Below are 20,853 nucleotides of genomic sequence, written 5' to 3' on the forward strand. Positions count from 1 at the left end.
TTGAGCAACAGAAAAAATCAACCAAAAACTCTTTTTATCCCATTTCTAAAGTTTTTCCTCTTTTGTTCTTTCTTTTACTCTCTTTTTTTCCTAAGATTTTCTTATCTTCTTCTTCTTCTTCTATTCTTCTTTTCTCAAAATTTCTATGCTGTTCCTAAAAGTTATCAAGGTTCTCTATTTTTCTAAAGTTGTTCTTTCACTTTTATAAAGTGATAAGTTTGTTCTTAGCATGAGATTATAAAATTCTTGAATCTTTGGCTCAATTTTCTAAATTCTTAATAATTGTTGAGGAGTTTAAACCAAAATAACAACATCACAAAATCAAATGAAAAGCTTTTCTAAAGCTTCTCCTCTTTTCTTTTTACTTCTCTTTTGTTGTATATCTCTCTTCTTTCCAAGATTTTCCTTTCCTTTTCTTCTTCTATTCCTCTCATCTCAAAATTCGTAAATTTGTTCCTCGGATTTGTTCTCAAGAGGTTCCCAAGTTCTGTTATCAAGATTCTCAATTTTCCTACTTTTCTAAATTTAGTTTTATGTTGAAACTGTCAAAGTTTGTTCTTAGTACAGTTCTGACATATATATATATATATAGTTATTTGTTCTTTTAATTCGTGTACTCAAACATTTTCATAATCAATAAAGGGCGATCCGGTGCACCACGCGTCCCCGCTAAGGAGAGTTCTGGGAAGGGTCCCACAACAAGGATGCAATAGGAGCAAGCCTTCCCTTGCCAATTTATTTGGTAAAGGTCACTCCTAAAACTCGAACCGGTTAACTCTTGTTCACAAGATAACAATTATTGTGAGTTGATAACACTTCGAGTGTCTTTGCATGAATTAGTAAAGTTGTTTGTACTAAAACTAGGAATCCAATAGAAATTTAAAAAAGCCTGAAGCTTTCACTCAATTGTCCCTGATACGTTCCTTAAATTGTTAAATCAAAGTTGTAAATTGTAATTTCAAAAATATAGCTAACAGTATAATATAATTACATTAATTTATATGTTTATAATATAATTGTTGGCAAATCTTGGTGCTTGAAAAATTATATACTTGTTGATGCATGAATTACTACCACCTTGATTGTTATTGATTGCTTGGTTTTTGTGTGGTCTGGTTGAGTTGCTGTAGATACACTCCTGCCATCTTCTTATAAACTTCCATATTCATTGACTGTCAACAACATAAAGCTCTGTAACTTATTACTCTAAAATTAAGAAAAAACAAACTCAGTATTATGTAAACTACGTACTTGAGTGGGTGGAGGAGGAGCATGAGCATGAGGATGGATGATAGAGGGAACCAGAAAGGGAAGACGAAGAAACGGCGCCGTAGTACTGGTGGGTGGTGGATACCCAATTCCAATCATACCCATACGGGCAAGAAGAGACATCTGAAATTGCATCCCAAAAGACATCATATTATTTCTTGCAGTGCTCATCACTTGTATTTGTGCCTTTAATTGTTTTAGGTACTCTATCACTTCATCCAGCATTGATGCTTTATCTGTCTGCACTTTTTCATTTCATTTCCCATTTTATTAATCAATTTGGTAATCTTTTTCATTCAAATATTTAATCAATTAGTATATGATATTCCTGACCTTACTTGCATTTGGAACCAGCTTCTGTAAAGCTTTCATTTTCTGATTTATCCTATCTCTTCGTCTCTGTACCATCTCTATTATCATTAGCATCAATTCAAAATTTATTTATTTTCTGAGTTTGAAAGAATAAGTGGTTACCCGCTCAGACTGATTATGAACAGAAGCAGCTCGATTTCTTCTGCTGGACCCTGATTTTACTGTTTCTGTCTTTGTCTCTCCATCTTCATCTTGGTTTTCCTGCATTTTATAACTCATAAACTATCATTAACTTCCCAAGAAATAAAGAAATACTAGTAGTTAATTGTTATATACCGATGCACCAAGAGAAGCAGAATCCTCAAAAGTAGTTTTATTATGCTTGAAGCTTGGAGGAGAATCAAAAGAATTAGCCCAACTCTTATTATTAGTCTGATCCATACAATTGCTACCATTCACACTTAATGTTGCATAATCTGACTCTGATCTTGTACGTTTCTTCACCAGGGGCTGGTGGCCAGAACTATGGTGTTGGCACGTGGCTTGATGGACAATACACTCTAGCGTTTCGCTGGTCCTACTTAGTTCAGTCAACCCTAGTTGCCCATTCTCCCATGTTAGCTCTGCAACCTCGTAATTTGACCTGCCAAATTTTCATCAGTCATATCTATCTTTACATATACATATACTATTCAAATCACAACATGAAAATAGCTACTTATTATATATATATTACATGATTCCCTTGCATATAGCAAATAATTATGATCAATGAAAAACTTGACATATATGTATAGGAAAAAGGTAGATGAAAGGAATAATTAAAGAGGGTTTCCAAATTGGGTTTGGGTCTAGAATCTTTCTGATCATGTGGAGTCTTCTCCTCCTCCTGTTTATTAATTGTGCCATTAACCAAAAGAAAGCTTTTTTGGTTAATTTTTCTTTATTGTTTTCTTATTCCAAATTATAGAATAAAAGTGTTTGATTAAGATTTAATTGGATAAACATTTAAACCAAACATGTCTAAGTTGTAAAAAGAGGCTAAAAGAGAAAATAGGTGATGCATACATTGGGAAAAAGTGATGATTGATATTTGTGGCAGATGAATATGCACGTAGGCGATGAATTGAAGGATCTATTACTCTTTTCTTCTTCTTCGAGTTGTTATTGTCTTAGTTTGCTGGCCTGGCCTGCCCTGGATTCCAATTGGGGTACTATGCTGCACAACTGACTTATATTGATAATGATGATCACACAATTATTCTGTACAAAGCATTTTTGTGATTTGGAATTGGAGAGTTGTCTCTATAATTTCCCTTTCTTACAACTCCAATAATGGTCCCATTTTCATGCCACATTTATTGTGAGATGTATATCTCATTAATTAGTTTCAATTTGGAATTTACATAACTTGTGGTACAAAGTATTTTGTTTAATTAGAGTTGGATATACATCTTTCTTCTCTTCTCTTCTCTTCTCTTCTCTTTGGTTTTTAGTATGTTCCTACATAAATTATCTCATCCTTGACGTGGCTCATTTGGATTGGACCTTATTCTGCCAATAGATACTCCTGTCTTTGATGGGACCATAATACAACTTCAGTACCTAAAATATCTGCATGTACTTATCTCACTCTATTCTCTAATGAATTTGTACATTAATTTGTGTATAATGATTTATTTCTCTCAGTTTCACTTAAGCATTGTTATATTTACAAATACCCATTTTTAGCATACTATATTGACTAGAATTAGTATCTTGTATATGAAGTAATTATATTCCTAATAATATAATTAGGATTTATGTTTGTGAAATATAAATCGAGAATTATTTGTGTGATAATAGTATTTAAGGAAGGAAAATCGTAGCCAAGCATGATATTCTTCAATTGTTCTAAGACACTCAGAGTCATAGTGGAGGCTTGAGCGGGGACTCTCGGATTCACTTTTTCAAACCTTTGCAACATCTTCATAGGGCGAAGGAGGACAAGTTTGGGTCATAGCGGAAAGACAGATCTTAAATAGCTTTTTGAGTTTTAGGAGCCATTTAAAGAAAGTAGTAAAAAGCAAAGAAGCAACGCACAAAGAAAACTTACAGGTTAGAGATGGTGAGCCCAAAAGCATGAAGATGTAGGAGTGTGGATAAATCTTCTTTTACAATTTATAATTGGGGGAGATAACAAAGAGTTTTGTTATCATTATTTTAACACTTGAGAAAATCGAAGCGGTATAAAACAATAATGATGAGATGTTAGAGAGGCGACGTCACTCTTTCAGACGTGTTCACTCAACAATAATGTAATTTCTTCAGAAAAGTAAGGAGCTTTTTGAAAGTTTAAGGAGACATCTAATATGGCGTAAAATAAGTGGGCTCAGGCAAAGGTCTAGCTGAATCCAGCATGTGGGCCTAATCTAAAAAGCTCATATCAAGGGAGATTACGAAAGCTCATATTCATGGAATCTTCTTCAAGAAGCTGCTTGAGAGGACACGTGGACCAATGCTTTTCACAGATCTCAAAGGCACGCTCCTAGTTTCCATGTCAAGCCATGAAATGCGGAATGATATAAAAAGAAAGAATTCGAAACCAATTGGATGGTGACACATAATTAACTATTCAGGTACATAATTAACTATAAATAGTCTTGGGATCTAAACCCCAGTATGTCACAATCATTCACTATCTAGTATCACTTTCACTTTGCTTTCAAGTTATTCTATACTTTTAAGTACTCCACTAACTTCAGCATTGGAGAGAAGACATCGGAATCCGATCGCTCTTTGACTGTTTGTTATTAGTTTAGGTGATCAGAAGATGTTACCGGAAAGTGTGTTCATATTTGAAGACGTCATATGGTATCAGAGTCTTTTAGTGTTTAAATCTTAAATATGTCTACCTTATTGAATTCTTCCTCTATTCTTTCCAATGTGTCGGGTTTAACATTTAACAAAAACTCATTCCCTCACCAAAATTCTCTCAATCTTTCTCAAAGATTAACGGTTAAACTCGTACCCCCATCAATTAACAAATATTTTGGAAGAATGGCGCATTCATCATGTTGAAACAGTCTCTCCACCTACAAATTATGATTTTATTCTTTGAGGGCAACAAGATCATCAAGTTCAATCATGGATTTTCTCTTTTGTTTCTGAAGATACACTTCCACATTTGATTAGATCAACTACTACAAAGTATGATTGCGATAAATTACATGTTATCTTCTCTATTGGATCTCGATCTCAAATTACAAATATTTGGAATCAACTTCTCACCATTCAAAGATACATCTTTGTTTATATGGAAATGGCTAAAGGCTTTTTCGATCAACTAGTTGCTTTGCAAAACGTTAGTTACTCTAGCTTACCCGAGCCACACATGAGATTGCCCTAAGTAATGCCTCCCCCAACATCTGTATAAAGAGATAGGGCTACCGGAAAATTGTAAAAATAGCGGAACCTAACTGATAGCTAGTAGGTCTTGATCGAACTATAGCTAGGTGAAAAAGCGGTGGTGGGTTTCGGACGATGGAACGAACAACACATGCGTGCGCTTCATTCGTTCATTCATCGATCAGAAAACACATGCTTCGTTTTCCGGTTCGACAGAGAAGGTAATGAATATTGAATTCCATAAATACATATTTAAACCCGATGAATTCAGTTGATTTTGTGGATTGTATTCTGATTAGCTTGGGACCATCCTATAGACAGTTTGTTCAGGTTTTAAAAGCTCAATTGCAGCCTATTACTTATGATAATTTATTCAACTTATTTGTCATTGATGAAAATCAGGTAGCTAGGGATGTTACGGCTGACATCATTGTTTCTCCAATGGTCCATTCACTACAAGAAATAAGCGAATTATAGATCGACAATTCGGTCTCTAATTCTTTCTCTAACACAGTCTAGAGACCGGATTTAGAGACTTTGTGATCGGATACTAATATTACTTTTCATAGTTGCGTTAATATAATAAAATGTTTATATAAAATATAATTAAAGAGCATATATATAATTTAATTGGTGATATGAGGATAAACTTATTATTTATATAATATTCATAGATGAACGGACCAAGTAATTAGTATTGTCAAAACTTATGGACTTTATTTTTTTAAATGGAGGGATTCACTAGTCTAATACTTCCTCCGTTTTTTTTTTATTATATGACGTTTTTTTAGGTTTTTTAATTTGTTCCCTTTTATTTGTCGTTTTGTATTAGCAAGCACTTTTAGAAATATTTTCTCAATTTTGCCATTATTTATAGTAAAAGAGAGAAGTTTAGTATTAATGCAAATAATCCTAATTAAACCCAAAGGGAGATAATTTTTACACAAAAAATAGAAATTTAGGGGAGAGATATTAAAGATAATTAGTCATTTTAATTGTGTAATTAATATTGCATTGGTCTTGATAAAAAAAACCTTAAAAGAATAAAAGAACCAAGGGAGTATATACAAACATAGAGATTTATAAATTATTTATCCTATATTTTTTAAGGAGGCTTATTTACGTTGGGTTTGAGATTTGATTTTTAAATCCGAATCCAATTCGATCCAAATCCAATTAAAATAACATTGAACTAAGTTGGGTCTGGGCTAAATATATATATATATTTATTTATTTTTATTTTTTTTTTGTCAAAAACTCGCTGGGGACGGACCGAACCCAACCCATGAAAAGATGTAATAAAAATGGAGGGAGTGCTGTCTACTACTTGTAGAAGGTTGAAGATGAATCTCTGAAATAAGAGGGAAATTGATAGTTGAATGCTCAACCACAAATAATTAAAGGTAGAATTAAGATAGTGTAGCTTAATTAGATATAGGACCATTTTATTAAATGCTATTGCTTTGATAGCAATGTGATGATTGTGAAGCCAATGCCAATCCTGGCATCGCCTCCTTCCTCGAATTTGGACGCTATTTTATTGGCGGCACGCCCCAATAATTTCTTTTTCCAAAACAAAACACGTACTGGAGCTGGATAAAAAGAACACCGACACTCCTTTAAGTTTTAAATTTTATTTCTTCACTAAAATCACTACATTTTAAACGCTAGTTGGATGGACAATTTCCGAAATCAATTGATATATATATACAGGAATTTTCACATGCATTTCAATAAACAAGTGAATTTGCTTATTCATAGTTAGATATAGGCTTATTAAATCTAAGTCTCAGAATATTTTGAATCTGCACCTTAGGATTCTAATAAGTCTAAATCTAACGGTGAATGAGCAAATTTTACATACTCATTAAGGTACATGTGATCAAGACTGTATATATATAAGGGTAATTAATTTATTAGTCCCTATATTTTGATAAAACACACTGTTTAGTCCCTATATTTTCAAAAACATATGGTAAGGTCCCTAACCTTTTTCTCAGTGAACTGTTTAGTCCTTCCGTCTGTTTGTTAGATTTTTTACCGTTTATGACTTCGGAAATGACTAAATTACCCTTTACTATTTACCTTCAAACTTCAGAAGAGGAAATCCAATTTAGAAGAATAAGCTATTTGCATGGAGAACAAGAAAAAGAACAGACCCAATGCTTACGAATTTGAACGATTAAGAAGAAAATCAAGAAGAAGAACACTCAAAGTTGATTTCAGATGCATTAGAGTTTAAAGGAAAGGAAAATAAAGAAAAAGAAGAACACACATTCAAATTGACTAACAAAATTTTCATGAGAGTATAACGGCATGGACTAAACAGTTCACCGAGAAAAACGTTAGAGACTAAACAGTTCAGCGAGAAAAAGGTTAGAGACTTTATTATGTGTTTTTAAAAATACATGGACTAAACAATGTGTTTTGTCAAAATATAGGGACTAATAAATTAATTACCCCATATATAATATTAAAACAATTTAAACAACTAAAAGATTATGTTCAAAAGTAATATAATATAAGAATACAACCATATATTCTTAAAGTCTTAAATCATATCATTAAAATAAATAAAAAACATAATTAAATAAAATATCTAAAAATAATAAACATAATTTACCGATAACCATAATATAATGTTAAAAAATAAAATATAGTAAAACAAAAATAAATAAAATATAATGATAATAAAACATTTTTTTCGATAACCGCCTAGCATTGCCCAAGTGGTCTAGTTGCCACATAGGGCTACTAAGCAACTCAAGCGGGAAAAAAAATCCTAGTGTCAAGAAAAAAACCCATCTGGATGGATTAATTGAAAAAAATCAAAACGGATTTTCAATTTCGAAAGTCTAGACAGTTTAAATGGTCAAAAATATTTATAAAGTGTTAAAAAACACTTAGAGAAACTAATCGGAACGGATTTTCGATTTCGAACGTCTAGGTAGTTTAGACGGCCATTTTCTTAAACACTGATAAAATTATTCAGGTCCGTTTATAATATAAAAAAACTCATGAAATATTAACACGATATAAAATATTGTTGATTGTAGAACAACTAATGACATTCTGAACATATCTAACTTTTACGACTGATATGACATATATGTTCCATGGGGCATTTCTAACTTAAAAAACTTGCATTTTGCTAAAGATGTCGACTTAGCTATAGAAATGTATAGGATCGGTTAGTCATTTCACTAAAAAAATATATATCAAACCATTTAGCATATAGTAGGTTTGGGTAATGATGAATAATTTTCGATAAAAAAAAAAGTTGATATTTATTTATTCACTTTAAAACTAATATAAAAGTATTCAAATCAATTGAGAAAGTATTTAAACAAATAAATTTGAAGTTTCTTTTAAACTAGATGGATACCCTCACTAAGTTTCGGGACGAAAAATGTATTAAAATCCTATGTTACTATATTATTTACTCAAATACAATATTCTAATACTATATCACTAAATGCAATCATAATTAATAGCGCAATACAAATAACATTATAATTATAATTATACACAATAAACGTTTAAAAAATATCTAGGCTACTAAAGGAAGAACATATTAAATTTATTTCATTCTTTATATTAGTCTTGGATTAACTATTTGGTAGACTGTAATCTTGTATCTGTCCTTATCCTTGTTAGGAGTCATCAAATCTGTTCAAAAACCAAACTTGTCATATCCATCATTAGTATCAAGCAATTGAAACATGATCATTGAAGTACATTATATAAAATCATTTTCATTCATTTTGTTAAACATTTCCAAAGAAAAAAATATATATATTACTGCAACTATTCGAAGAAATAGCAACTTATAGTTCAACTTAACATAAATTTGGTTATAACTTAACAGCTCACATCCATATATATATAATATAAACACAAACACGTAACTCTTTAACCATGTCATTATCATCTATATTATTTATTTATATTTTTAACTATAATTGGCTTTTATGTATCTTATATATATAATAACTTGATCATTTTGTCTAAGCAAACATGAAGAAATGTTAAAGGGAATCTCAAAGCAAAAAATTTGACATATGAAAATCCATTAGAAACCTTAAAAAAATTTATGAAAAAATAATAATATTCAAATGCATTTAAACAAATATATTTTGACTTGGAAGGTAATTCGATATAATAATTCCATCAAGTTAAGTGAAGGAAAAGAATCAAGTTTTAAGGCTTAAGCATAATAGATGGAAATAAGTTCTACAGAATTACCCGTCAATAGGATTGATAACAATGCTTGTCTTAGTTGTCTATTAAGTTTGTAGCTAATCTGTTGGCATTTACAAATTAGTGAAATTGCTTATCCATCAATATAATTACCATAATAAGAAACTTATCCCAACAAAAACCAAACTATAAACTAACTAAGAAAAATTAATTTCACCATAAGAATCAAATTATCCCAACAAAAACCAAACACTGATCCCGTTCAAACATCAAGAAACAGAACAATAGAATAAGCAAATTAACAAATCCTTAACTTATAAACAGAAACAGAACAATATAATAAGCAAATTAACAAATCCTTAATATAAATGTAAAACCGGAACTGTAGAAACTGAAAATACAGAACTAATTGTGATGACCAACTGAGTAATCACTCTAAAATGTAACTAAAGGAATAAAAAGGCATGTCTCTTAGTGCATTTTATAACATGCTTAGCCCACTTGTAACTGTTCTGTAAATCAAGAGAGATCTTAGTATCTTAGTTTAGTCCATTAGTAACATCTTGAATCCATATTACTCTTTTTGGTTGCTTCATTGTACAATAATATTATTTGTGTACAAAAATTTATTAGTTCCTATAATAACTGTTAACTTTACTTGATATAACTAAAACAAAAGGAAGCTGAAAATGGCCAAACTAACTTCTCCCATGTAACCAAATTCACTTATGTTTCTAATTATCATTTCCATATTTTCAAAGGCATCTGCAAATGTGACTTCACTACTTCTTCCCATTATGAATTGCTTGAACACTCCAATCCTCCTTGCATTCTTTAACTCACCAGCAAAACCTTGAAATGAAATTATAACAAATATCAATACCAATTTTCCAATCCCAATAATTTGAAATGAAACAAAACAAAGCAAATACAAACAAAACAAAACATTTTTTTTTTGATAAAAGTGATAGGGGTAAACTCACAAACAAAACAAAATTTTAAAAACAAAAGAGTGGTGAACTATTTGCACCTTTGGCTTAAATTTCAAGGGGAGTGGTGATTTGAAACTTAGTCAGGAACAAAGGCCGATTATTGAATTGAAACCTGTTATTCCTTCTTATACCAAATACAACAAAGATCATGACATGAATAATTCCAATTAAGGTTTGCAATATCTAAGACCCTAAGGGAATTATATAGAAGCACCAAAGCACCACCAACTTCCAATGGCATCAGCTATCTAACGTGTAGTTGTAGCAGCATGGCAGAGATGTTGATATGCATCAACAGCCATGTAATTGACAATTATCCAACTCCGGTGGTACCTGCATTGTTGAAACACACAAAAAAAAATATTATGAAGAAAATATTTATTTTTTCATAAAAAGAAAATATTTTCTTTTACTCAACTTTCTCGGCAATTAAACAAAGAGTGATTGCTAAAATAGAAACAGTTTACCTCAACCTCAAGCAGAGATTTCACATTTTCAACCTTTAATCAAAGTTAAGAAAAAGAAAAATTTAGACTACAATATCCATATAACTAAATATGCAAGTAAGTAAAATTTAGCAAAAAACACAATCATAAACTGTATTAACAAATAAAAATTAACATGTCATACAAATTATTCAAAAGTAAATAAATAATAGAAAAAAAGGCAAAGCATTGAGAAAGTAAAAAAATAGAAAACCATGTGATAAATTGTCGTATCAATTTATCTCTTGTATTTTCCTTTGTTCTTATTCACCCAATTTTCTCTATTGCTTCCATTTATCTCATTTACCATAAATGGACTCTTTCATTCCTTAAGAGAGTTAAAGTTGAAATAACTTGGAATTTATTTTTCTTTTTGGTCAACTAAATAGAGTAGACACAGAAAAATTTATACCATTAAAATTATAAGTATGCATATTATTTGGATTTCTTATTAAAAAAGGCATGAAAAACAACAGATGAAAATGTTATACTGCATAATCATATAATCATATAATCATAAATTTATACTGCAGAATCATGCTATATAGTTGTCAATATTTTAAATATTAATATACGGAAAACAAACCGGCATAGAAAATAATTAAAAAAATGTAAAATCAGGAGAGCATAAAATGTAGAATTCCAAATCTAGAGAAATTTACCTCTTTAAAATTCCACAAATCAGTAGAGGGAAAACAAACTGAATAGCTACAGAACTTCAGAAACCTTAAGACAATATTAAAGATCCAAAAACTGATAGAGTTTTGTTGCAGGAATGAAAAAAGGTTCGTGATTTGCAGGTTGGATAGTCTAGATAATATTTCAAGCCTCAAATTTTAGATCTGATGTTCATCTGACTGTTAAAATTAGTTTAAAGGCACTGTTCGAAATTCAACAAATGATGAAGAGATTGGAAACACGTGTACCTTATAAGATCTGGCATAAACGCTGGAAAAGAAATTACTGTGAACATCTCCCTTGGGGAACACAGAACCAAAATTAAGAATAGTTCCCAAATTGATGAATAAATTCAAATGAAGAAAAACGGAACAATAAAAATTGAAATTGGAAAAATAAAGAGAAGAAGAGAATAGAGCTTTACCTTGTTAGAAGAGAATGAGCTTGGTTTTGAGAAGATGAGAAGAAAATTGTTTTTGTTGTGGTTGCTGTTGTTTTCTTGCACATCATCTCTCCTCTTTTTTTTATGCGATGTGTTTTGGACTTTAAGTGGGATTCATTCTGCTCCTTTGGTAGACAAAGAAGGGAAGAAAGGAAGAAGGCACAAATTCCTAGATAGGAAAGCTAGTAGGTAGAGAAGGGAAGAAGATGGAAGGCACCAATTCCTAGATAAGAAAGGTAAGTAATACAGCATCGTTTTGTTGCCAGGTTGCTGGAAATTTTCTGTGAATGACAGGGGTAATACGGTCAACTCAGGATGTAAGGGTAACATTGGAAAAAATTAGCAAAAATTTCCTAATTTTACTGTTCCATACCTATCACTTTTATATGTATATATAATATTTCTGACTTAAAAATTAAATATAAAAATGTAAAATTATTAAAATTCTACATGATTTTTATATTAGTTTTAATGTATGTTCATATAATATTTTTTTTTTTTAAGAAAATCACTTAATATTTTAATTTCGGTTTGGCTATTTGGAAGGAAGAGTCAGATTCCTATTAAAGTAACACCCAAGAATGCACTCTCGCCCCTTCCCACTAACGGCTAGTACGGACACTACCTACCCTCCCGAGACAAAGATAGAGAATGACGGACTGAAAGCGCTCACCTCGGACGGAGTAAATTAAAACTAATCTCATTAAGTAAAGGCATGTTCGCATCACAACTAATAGAAAAAACAACCGTCAATTTTTAAAATAAAAACTTATACATTAGTTCAACCATTTTAATTTGATTTCAATTTCAAAAATTCGTTTTTTAGCTTTATATAATAAAATAATTAATCACGGTACATAAAACAAACAAAAATTAGATTAAAAAACTACAGTAGTGCTTACCTGGACCCTAAATGATCAAATTGGTCAATCACCGTTAGATCCAAACTTATTAAATCTAAGTCTTATGATAGTTTGAATTTCTACCACATGATTCTAATAAGTTTTGATCTAACGGTGAATGACCGAATTCATTTGGTCATTCAGGGTCCATGTCATTATTGTAAAACATTTATTTATTATTTTATAATATTTATTCCATGATTTAAATAAAATATTTATTTTTGCAGGTTGATCTATTAGTTGCACTGCAGGGCTAGGGGCAAAGTCAGCTCGACACCACTCTTGAGAAATAGTGGTTCAGCTCCCTTTGCACCATTAAGATAATTAAATTAGTACTTATAAAATAGAACGTGATTGTATGGCTTGAAATTAAGGTGGTGTTTGATAAAACTTAAAATTAAATACTGAATTTTAAGTGCTGAATATTATAAATGCTTAAAGTATTAAGGATTAATTACAAAAAAATACCCTATAGTTTGGCCGATTTATGATGTGGTATTTATGATACCTTTTTTCAAATACAACCTTGTGGTTGTTTACCTAGCTTGTGTGTAGAAAAATACCCCAACCACAGACTAAAATTAACCTACAGATATGAAATCCTGACTCCGCAACTTATAAATTGGTAACATTTAGCTCATGACCAATTAAAATTAAAATCCCAATCAATAATTTATCATTCACCTTTCAAAAAAAAAAAAAAATTATCATTCACGACTAGTTGAAATTTCATAAGTGAAGCCACAAACAACAAACATTTTAAATAGGTGATAAGGCAAATATTATTAAATAATAAGTGAATTTTTGTAAGAAGCTCAAAATAGATTTTGACTTTTCTTAAAGAAGATTTAATTCCAGATGTAGTATATGATTCTTTTGGAATATATTAATATTATTTTACAGGGATAAACTATTAAATTTGTCTCAAGATTGTTGTGGAGAATAGTTAATTTAGTCTTTACTTACAATCACACAAATTTTTATCAAATTATACAATTAAATATTACAGTTCTCTAGTCCATTTTGTGATGCTATATGAAAATGAAACCTGCAGTTTCAAGCTATGTTGTACGGAACTAAAATGGAAAACAGATATTGAAAAACGTTATTTAAAAAAAAAATTAGCTAGAAAACTGTAGTAAAAACGGAAATAGAAAACAGAAATGAAACGTAAAAACACTAATAAAAAAGAGTTTGTGTGCAACATAGGTTTCTACTGTTAAGCAAAATTTATCTTCTACTCAACTGTTTTAGTACCAATCTTTTTGCTTTTTCCTTTGAGCTTCTTTGCAGTTCCCCAATCAATAATAGATTTAAGCTTTCCATTCCTGCAAGTTTTTGACTAACATCATTATTTAATCATTTTAATTGCAGTAATCCTCAATGCTAACAACTTTTGTGTAGACAAAATGATGAATACCGTTGAGATTTTAATTCTGATTCTTTCACTTCATCTGCTGTCTTTTCATTCTCACTTGTTGCCTTTCTACTCAAAGTTTGAGCTAACATAACAATATAATTTAATTTCATCAGAGAAACATGAAGCTTAAAAAAGGGGAGAGATCCCACACAAAGGTGTACTGGGAGTAAGTCTTCCTCTGCCAATTTATTTGGCAAAAGACCGCTCCTAAGACTCGAACCTGTGACTTTTTGGTCACACGACATGAAGCTTATTTATATAAAAATGTCACTGCTGATTTAATTTTACAGTACACTTCAACACCGTGTAGATGTTATCGGTTTTGATCAAATCTTATTTTTCAGATCCCACGGCTTTAAAAAAACCTCTACAGTCATTCTTTCCTTGAGCCTTCCTCGGCATCCTTTAGACCTTCTACCATGAAACCACCCCTCAATATATATAGTAAAGAAAATTACCTCCAATTGTCATATACTTGAATGAGAACCTCATCCTATAGAGACATCTAATCCTATTTGTAGCGCATATGCAATAATGACATTCACAACCTCATCCCCTATCACTAGCTTAACACTCATAATTCTATCGCTCTTCCTAGACACCGGTACTACATCATCAATATACTCCCTATCAATAAGAATACCTACTCCATTTCTACCCTTATCATTTCCTGAGTATCAAAGCTTATAACCCCAAGGAGCTATCTCTCTAGCCTAGGCTCTAACCTACTTGGTTTCTTGTAGGCCCATTATATTTATTCTCCTCCTCTTCATAACATCTACAATTTCAGCTAATCTTCCTGTCAAAGAACCTATGTTCCATGTCCCAAAGCGTAACCTACTACCCTTATCCCTACCCCTACCATTATCGTGGACTAGCTTATTTACCCTTATCCCATTTGTGCTTATATATATTAAAGAAAATTACCTCCAGTTGTCATTTTCTTGAATGAGAACCGATTGTTAATTTGATTTGAATGAGGAAGCTCAGCCATGGAAGGTTGAGTTTTGGCATCACGTGCACGAACAGCAAATGCAGCTGCTGCTACTGCAGTTGCGAATCCTGTGTAGATAGAGTCTTCATCTTCATTCCTTTGCTTCTCTTTCTTTTTCCGCAACCAATTCATACTATATATATATTGAATCAAAAGTATTATCAGGAATTTCTCAAGATCTATCCTTTCACTAATCCAAGGAATTTTGACAGATGATAACAACTTATTTTGGGCAATCAAATCCTTCAATCCTATAACTTCTGTTGATTTGAATTGAATTCTTGAGACATTTATAGTGATTGGATCGTGAAAACACATTCTACTGCCGACATGCTGTGATTTGTGCACATGTTTTGGACTTGTGAGGCATATTTAGCAGAAAGATCATATTTTGTTCCTTCTTTTTTGTTAAAAAAGGAAAAAAAGAAAAAGAACGAATGAGATCATGTAGCGTTTGGGATAAAATTTATTCATATTCTTATTCTGGAACCACTTTCAGTCGAAAGGTTTGAAAAATATGTAGAATTCGCTAAGTGGAATCTGCCAACTCCATCGCCTGAAATGGGTACCTTTCTACTAATCTATTTTTCTCCAAACGAATCAACTGGGGAGAAAAAGAGTCGTGATTCTCAGAATTTCTCAATGCCTCTACGCAGGGCCGTTCCTGACCTTTTAGAGGTCCGGGGCGAGATGATAAATTTGGGTCCTCCATATAAACATTTTTAAGTTGGAGGCTGAATAATTTTTTATTACAAGAAATAAGATACTAATTTAGTCATATGGTTATTAGGAGAAAGCAATTAGCATTCATAAATAAAATAGTGCAATTTTTAGCCTAACGTTTATCAATTGGTACATTTTCAAGCTTAATTGACGAAAATGAGGTCTTTTATGTGTAATTTCTTATTCTATCATCACTCCAATCTCCACCGTTCTGGTCACTTAATAGGGAAATAACTCATTTTTAATATTAATGGAAAAAAAAAACTCATTTTTAATCAATTAGGTTTAAAATTGCACCAACTCGTAAACTTTATATTTAAGATTGCAATATTTTCTATATGTAAGCTAAATTAGTAGTGCAGTAGTAACGAGTATAATAACTAGAATTATTTGTGTACTAAAATAACAAGTATATGTGTCATGTAAAATTGCAAAAAGTAAATAAGTATATTATTTTTCATATTGAATATATATATATTGGAAATGAATTGATATTTAAATTTAAGAAAAAAATTGAAATTGGATAATAATAATAATGATGAGAAAAAATTAAATAGTTACTTTTTTTTCAATATATAAATTGGTAATTTAGATTTAAGGAAACATGAAAATAGTAACAATTCATTATAGAAAATAAATGGAAAAAAAATATTTGATAGTGATAAAATAAGGTGGGAGAGGAAAAAAATATTGAAAGTAACTAAAAAATGGGAAGAAAGAGGTTCGAACCCTCAACCTCAATAAATGAAAAAAATATATTTGATAGTGATAAAATAAGGTAAATCAGAGGAAAAAAAATATTTGAAAATAATTAAAAAATGGGAAGAATGAGGTTCGAACCCTCAACCTCAAGTTAAAATGAAAGTACTAGATAGCTCCTCCTACCAACTAAACTAATTAATTTTAATGTTACATGTTCATCTCTGTATTAATATATACACTATAAAAATATTTTATAAATACACTATAAAAATACTTTTTTGGGCCCCTTATCGTTATGGGCCCTGGGCGGGCGCCCCTCATTTCATAGCCCAGGGCCGGCCTACGAATATTTGCTGTGCTTTTGTGCCATTTTAAAAATCTTGTTGAGAATGAAAGACCGAATTGAACGATCATTATTTTTTTTATGGGAATACTAAAATTTCATTAGATAATAAGATTGATAGTACAACATGAAAATAGTAAGGAATAAAATCTCACATACATAAAGGCAAAGCCTATTACATGAACCACAAAGGCAAGAAAAATACTACAAAGAGCAAAAAAAACCCATAAAAGGTACATCTAAAATAGAAGACCGTTGAACCATATAATTATCGTAACCCCAGATTCGCAGCGGAGCAGCTGTAGTCCAATCTTCATCCTTTGGCCTAGTCTGAAACACCGGATCTATGTCCCTTCTTTTGCAACCACGTAGATCCAGTGATCTACGGATAAGATCTATCTTTTCTGCACTTGCTACAATAGAAAAGGTTACAGAAATAAAGATTTTAACGAACAGATGCACGACAAACGGATCCAGAGATCGGATAAAATATGTCAGATCCAAAATGATACAACAAAAGGAAAACAAACTAACACAACAGAAAAAATAAAAAGCAAGGGGAGGAGGAAGAAGGAAGACAAGCTTCCTTCTTCCTCCTCAACTATATAGAAGGAGCTTTGAACTTTGTTGTGAGATCTGGGCAAAACTGAATATTTTCCAAAGAAAAGAAGAAAAGAGGGGAAAAGGGAGGAGGGGTCGGATGCAGGAGAAAGGGGGAGAGGGGCGGTGGGCGGCTAAAGAAAGGAAGAGGAGAGAACAGAGTGAAGACCCTAGAGAGAAGGAAGAGAATAAACGATCATTATTTAATTAAATTGAAACTAAATTTTACAAGAAGAACTTTAAGACAATTTCCAACGCCTCTTAATTTGGCTCTTAAGTTAAAATTTGAATCGAGAGAATTAAAAATAACTTGGAAATGATATGTTTAGAGAGTGCACTAAAAGTTTCTTAGAAATGCTCTAAGACACTTGTTGGTGTACTCACGATCAATTTTTCTTATTCCCTCACATCCACGCAACACTCTTTAGTTTCTTATAGGTTTTTCTTATTCCTTCTACTTAGACCTGTCCACGGGTCCGGGTACCCGCCCGACCCGCCCAGGTCCGTGTCCTTTGGGCCGGGCTTGGACAATGAAATTTACTCTTAGATCCAGGCCGGTCCAGGCCCGCTAAAGCCCGTCTATTTTTTGGGCGGGCTTGGACCATATGAAAATATCACAGATCGGCCCAGTCCGGCCCGCCTTATTAATATTAATTAAAAATATTATATATTTATAAGTAAATATTTATTTTAAGTATAAATTTAATTTTTTATAATTAAAAATTAATAATATTTTTTTAGGTGGGCTTATATGGGTTGGGCTTGGGATTTGATTTTTAAGCCCGAGCCCAGCCCGGCCCGAGTCCGTCTAAATTAATACTGGACTGGACTGGGCTTGGGACGAACACTTTTACACAAAAACCCGTCAGGTCCGATCCGAACCCAGCCCGACCCATGGACAGGTCTACAATACAAGATACATGTTCCTATATATCTAAAAATCAGCCACAATTTCATCTAGGGTTTTGAAATATCTAGCTATTCTTAAATATTATTCTAGAAAACTATAATTGCATGCTCGGTGCTTACTTTTCAATAAATCTCATAATCCCATCTTTATCCCTCGTTTTACTATAAGTTTTTGTAACAACGTAGTGAAAACCTACCCGAGGAATGATCTTACTATAAGATATATGATTGGGCCTTAACTATCAGCTCGAGCTTTTAGTTCAATCGGTTCCTTGACATGGTATCAGAGCCACTATGACCAAACGGTCGAGGGTTCGAGTCCCGGCAACCTCATTAATTTATGGAATTAATAAAACACATGGCGGGATGAACACATGGCGGATGGGCCTGTGTTGTGCACGCTGCAAGCCCAATAGGCATTTGCGTGTGGGGGTATGTCGGAGATTAAGAAAGTATAGTAGTGTTGACATGTATTAGGATGGAGATTTAAGTGCTGCAGGGAGTCTCTAACTTCTCTAATATAGCAGTAGTCGGTGTCCAATCCTCCTCTGACCTCCTCTTGTTTTGCAGATCTAGTCATCCCACATCAACTGGATTCCTATTTTCTCTTTATCATATTCCTTCCCTTTTTATTATTTAACTTTCTCTAATCTTCATCCAAGCAAAAAGTAAGAATAAATTGAATCTTATATTGCAAAATGGAGATAGAATGACATCTATGTGTTTTCAACATAAGTAGACAAGTTTTAAAACCGTGACGTCTAATAAATTGGATTTGAAACAATACCGACAATATACACATAATATAATATTGGAACAAACAACTAGCTTAACATATTCAATAACTTGAGGAATTTCAAATGAAGAATCAGGATAATAAAGATGCTTTTCCATACGTTTCTCACACAAGATATTGAAGTCATTTACATTTACATTTTATCTGTAAATTATTAGGCACAAGTAAGTAAACATTGCTAAACATTTACAAAGACATTACAAATGCCAACTTAGTTATTACACAAGTGAAATTCAGCAGCAGAAGAACCTAACAGGATTCTTGCCTTTGGAGCGCATATGCTTTGCTTTCTCTCTCACCTCAGATTCATCATTCCTTCTTTTCTCCTCTAACTGTCCTTTGGCTCCTCCTGCAATTGCTTCAATTCGGTCTACCTTTATTTGGTAATGCTGCATATTTCTGATCTTTCTCATCTCCAGCTCTTTCTGCACTTCCATCAATTAGTCATCATTCATCTTTATCAAACTCTAATTCCACAAAAGGTTAAGAAAGAAAAAAAGAAACAAACCCTTTTCCTTTCCATGCTTAGTTTGGCCTGCATTTTCTTTGCATTCTCCCAAACAACAACTTCTGATTTCATTTTCTCATACCTGTGTTCCATTAGATCTTGTTACAACCAATCCAAGCATTCAGACTAATTTTTAATTGATCTAAAATAGTTTATAGTTAAGGAATTGAAATGACCGTTTATTGATCTTCCTTATCTGAGCTTTCTCCCAAGAATCTACTTTGTCTTCAACAACATTACCCCTTCCTGAGTGCCTTTGATCTGCAGGGAGCATAGATTTCCTAGAGGCCAAACGGCTCAGTTTTCTGCTTGGCATAGTATCTGCAGGTGGTTTCTGGCTTGCAATTTTGCCTATACATAACAAAGTAGTTTGTTAATTATAATATTTCAAGAAACTGTTTATGTGTACAGTTTGCAGAATTACCTGCTGCATCTTTGATGGATGAATGCTTCATTATTGGAACACGAGTATCCTCTTTTGCAATCCGGATTTCTGTCCTTGTTTTCTTATGGTTATCACTTGTTTCTCTTCTAAACTTGGCTTTTGATTCCTCCAGTGAGTAAACCACGAATGTACCAGCAGCCACAGCAGCTGCAAACTCGGTTTGTTGATAGTTATAATCTCTATTCATCTCTGCATAAAAAGATTCAGCAATACTTCCATGCACTGAAATCTTGTAGATGAAATTATTTTCGTGCTTTTAACGAAGATGGAGAAGTGTTTGATTGGTGAGAAATTATAGAAGAAAAAGGCCTGCAAAAAGAGATTTATATGATGAACAGGAAGAGAAAGGTGGAAGAAAAGATGAAAAGAAGTTTTGCAATAAGAAAGAAGCATAATAAGCTTTTGAAAGAAGTAAAGGATCCTTTTTATTTCCTTTACATTAATCTATTTTCCTTTGCCTTAAAAATGGTATGAATAATGGAATAGGAGCATTGTTGAAAGTTATGTCAGAAAAAGAAAGCCAAAATTTTGATGAGTTAGCAATTAGAGGAATGACCAACAAGGCGGGTAAGTGAGGTCGTGGGGTGGGAATTTTGATACCTTTGTTCCATTTGGAGCCAAACTGGGTTGGGTTGCTTCACTACCAGGTCAGCTCTAATTCATAACAAAAACAAAACAAAGCTGCCAGCCAGCCTAACATATATAACACTCTGTTAATCAAAGTTATGATTTTCTATCTTTGTAAA

General features: G+C 32.2%; 3 protein-coding genes across 19 annotated transcripts; all 3 read right to left on the reverse strand.

Moving 5' to 3' along the window:
• Window positions 1-878: 878 nt before the first annotated feature.
• Window positions 879-2,985, reverse strand: LOC136232638 (transcription factor PIF7-like). 6 transcript variants are annotated; one of them, XM_066021948.1, is made up of 6 exons: window positions 2,650-2,985; window positions 1,918-2,224; window positions 1,744-1,842; window positions 1,608-1,668; window positions 1,252-1,392; window positions 879-1,172 (listed from the first exon to the last, which is right to left on the reverse strand). In XM_066021948.1, coding segments are annotated over exons 1-6 (633 nt in total). In that variant the 5' UTR covers window positions 2,652-2,985; the 3' UTR covers window positions 879-1,149. The 6 variants fall into 6 exon arrangements, with proteins under 6 accessions (XP_065878020.1, XP_065878006.1, XP_065877997.1 ...); XM_066021934.1 differs by having other exon boundaries at window positions 1,603-1,668; window positions 2,650-2,981; XM_066021925.1 differs by having other exon boundaries at window positions 1,252-1,514; window positions 2,650-2,978.
• A 6,510-nt stretch (window positions 2,986-9,495) lies between these two features.
• On the reverse strand, window positions 9,496-15,430 carry LOC136232660 (uncharacterized). Of its 12 annotated transcripts, none has more exons than XM_066022016.1 (8): window positions 15,015-15,427; window positions 14,088-14,169; window positions 13,925-13,995; window positions 11,748-12,046; window positions 11,572-11,622; window positions 10,628-10,660; window positions 10,199-10,493; window positions 9,496-10,020 (listed from the first exon to the last, which is right to left on the reverse strand). In XM_066022016.1, exons 1-4 carry the CDS (start codon window positions 15,397-15,399, stop codon window positions 11,880-11,882), a joined length of 705 nt encoding a protein of 234 aa, XP_065878088.1. In that variant the 5' UTR covers window positions 15,400-15,427; the 3' UTR covers window positions 9,496-10,020; window positions 10,199-10,493; window positions 10,628-10,660; window positions 11,572-11,622; window positions 11,748-11,879. The 12 variants fall into 12 exon arrangements, with proteins under 12 accessions (XP_065878088.1, XP_065878071.1, XP_065878098.1 ...); XM_066021999.1 differs by having other exon boundaries at window positions 11,308-11,622; XM_066022026.1 differs by lacking the exon at window positions 10,628-10,660.
• Window positions 15,431-19,232: 3,802 nt separating this feature from the next.
• Window positions 19,233-20,572, reverse strand: LOC136202277 (remorin 1.4-like). The gene is made up of 4 exons (XM_065992832.1): window positions 20,087-20,572; window positions 19,839-20,013; window positions 19,663-19,744; window positions 19,233-19,579 (listed from the first exon to the last, which is right to left on the reverse strand). Exons 1-4 carry the CDS (start codon window positions 20,292-20,294, stop codon window positions 19,388-19,390), a joined length of 657 nt encoding a protein of 218 aa, XP_065848904.1. The 5' UTR covers window positions 20,295-20,572; the 3' UTR covers window positions 19,233-19,387.
• Between the last annotated feature and the right edge of the window lie 281 nt (window positions 20,573-20,853).

The sequence above is a fragment of the Euphorbia lathyris genome, chromosome 1 (assembly GCF_963576675.1).
Source record: "Euphorbia lathyris chromosome 1, ddEupLath1.1, whole genome shotgun sequence".
Lineage (NCBI taxonomy): Eukaryota > Viridiplantae > Streptophyta > Magnoliopsida > Malpighiales > Euphorbiaceae > Euphorbia > Euphorbia lathyris.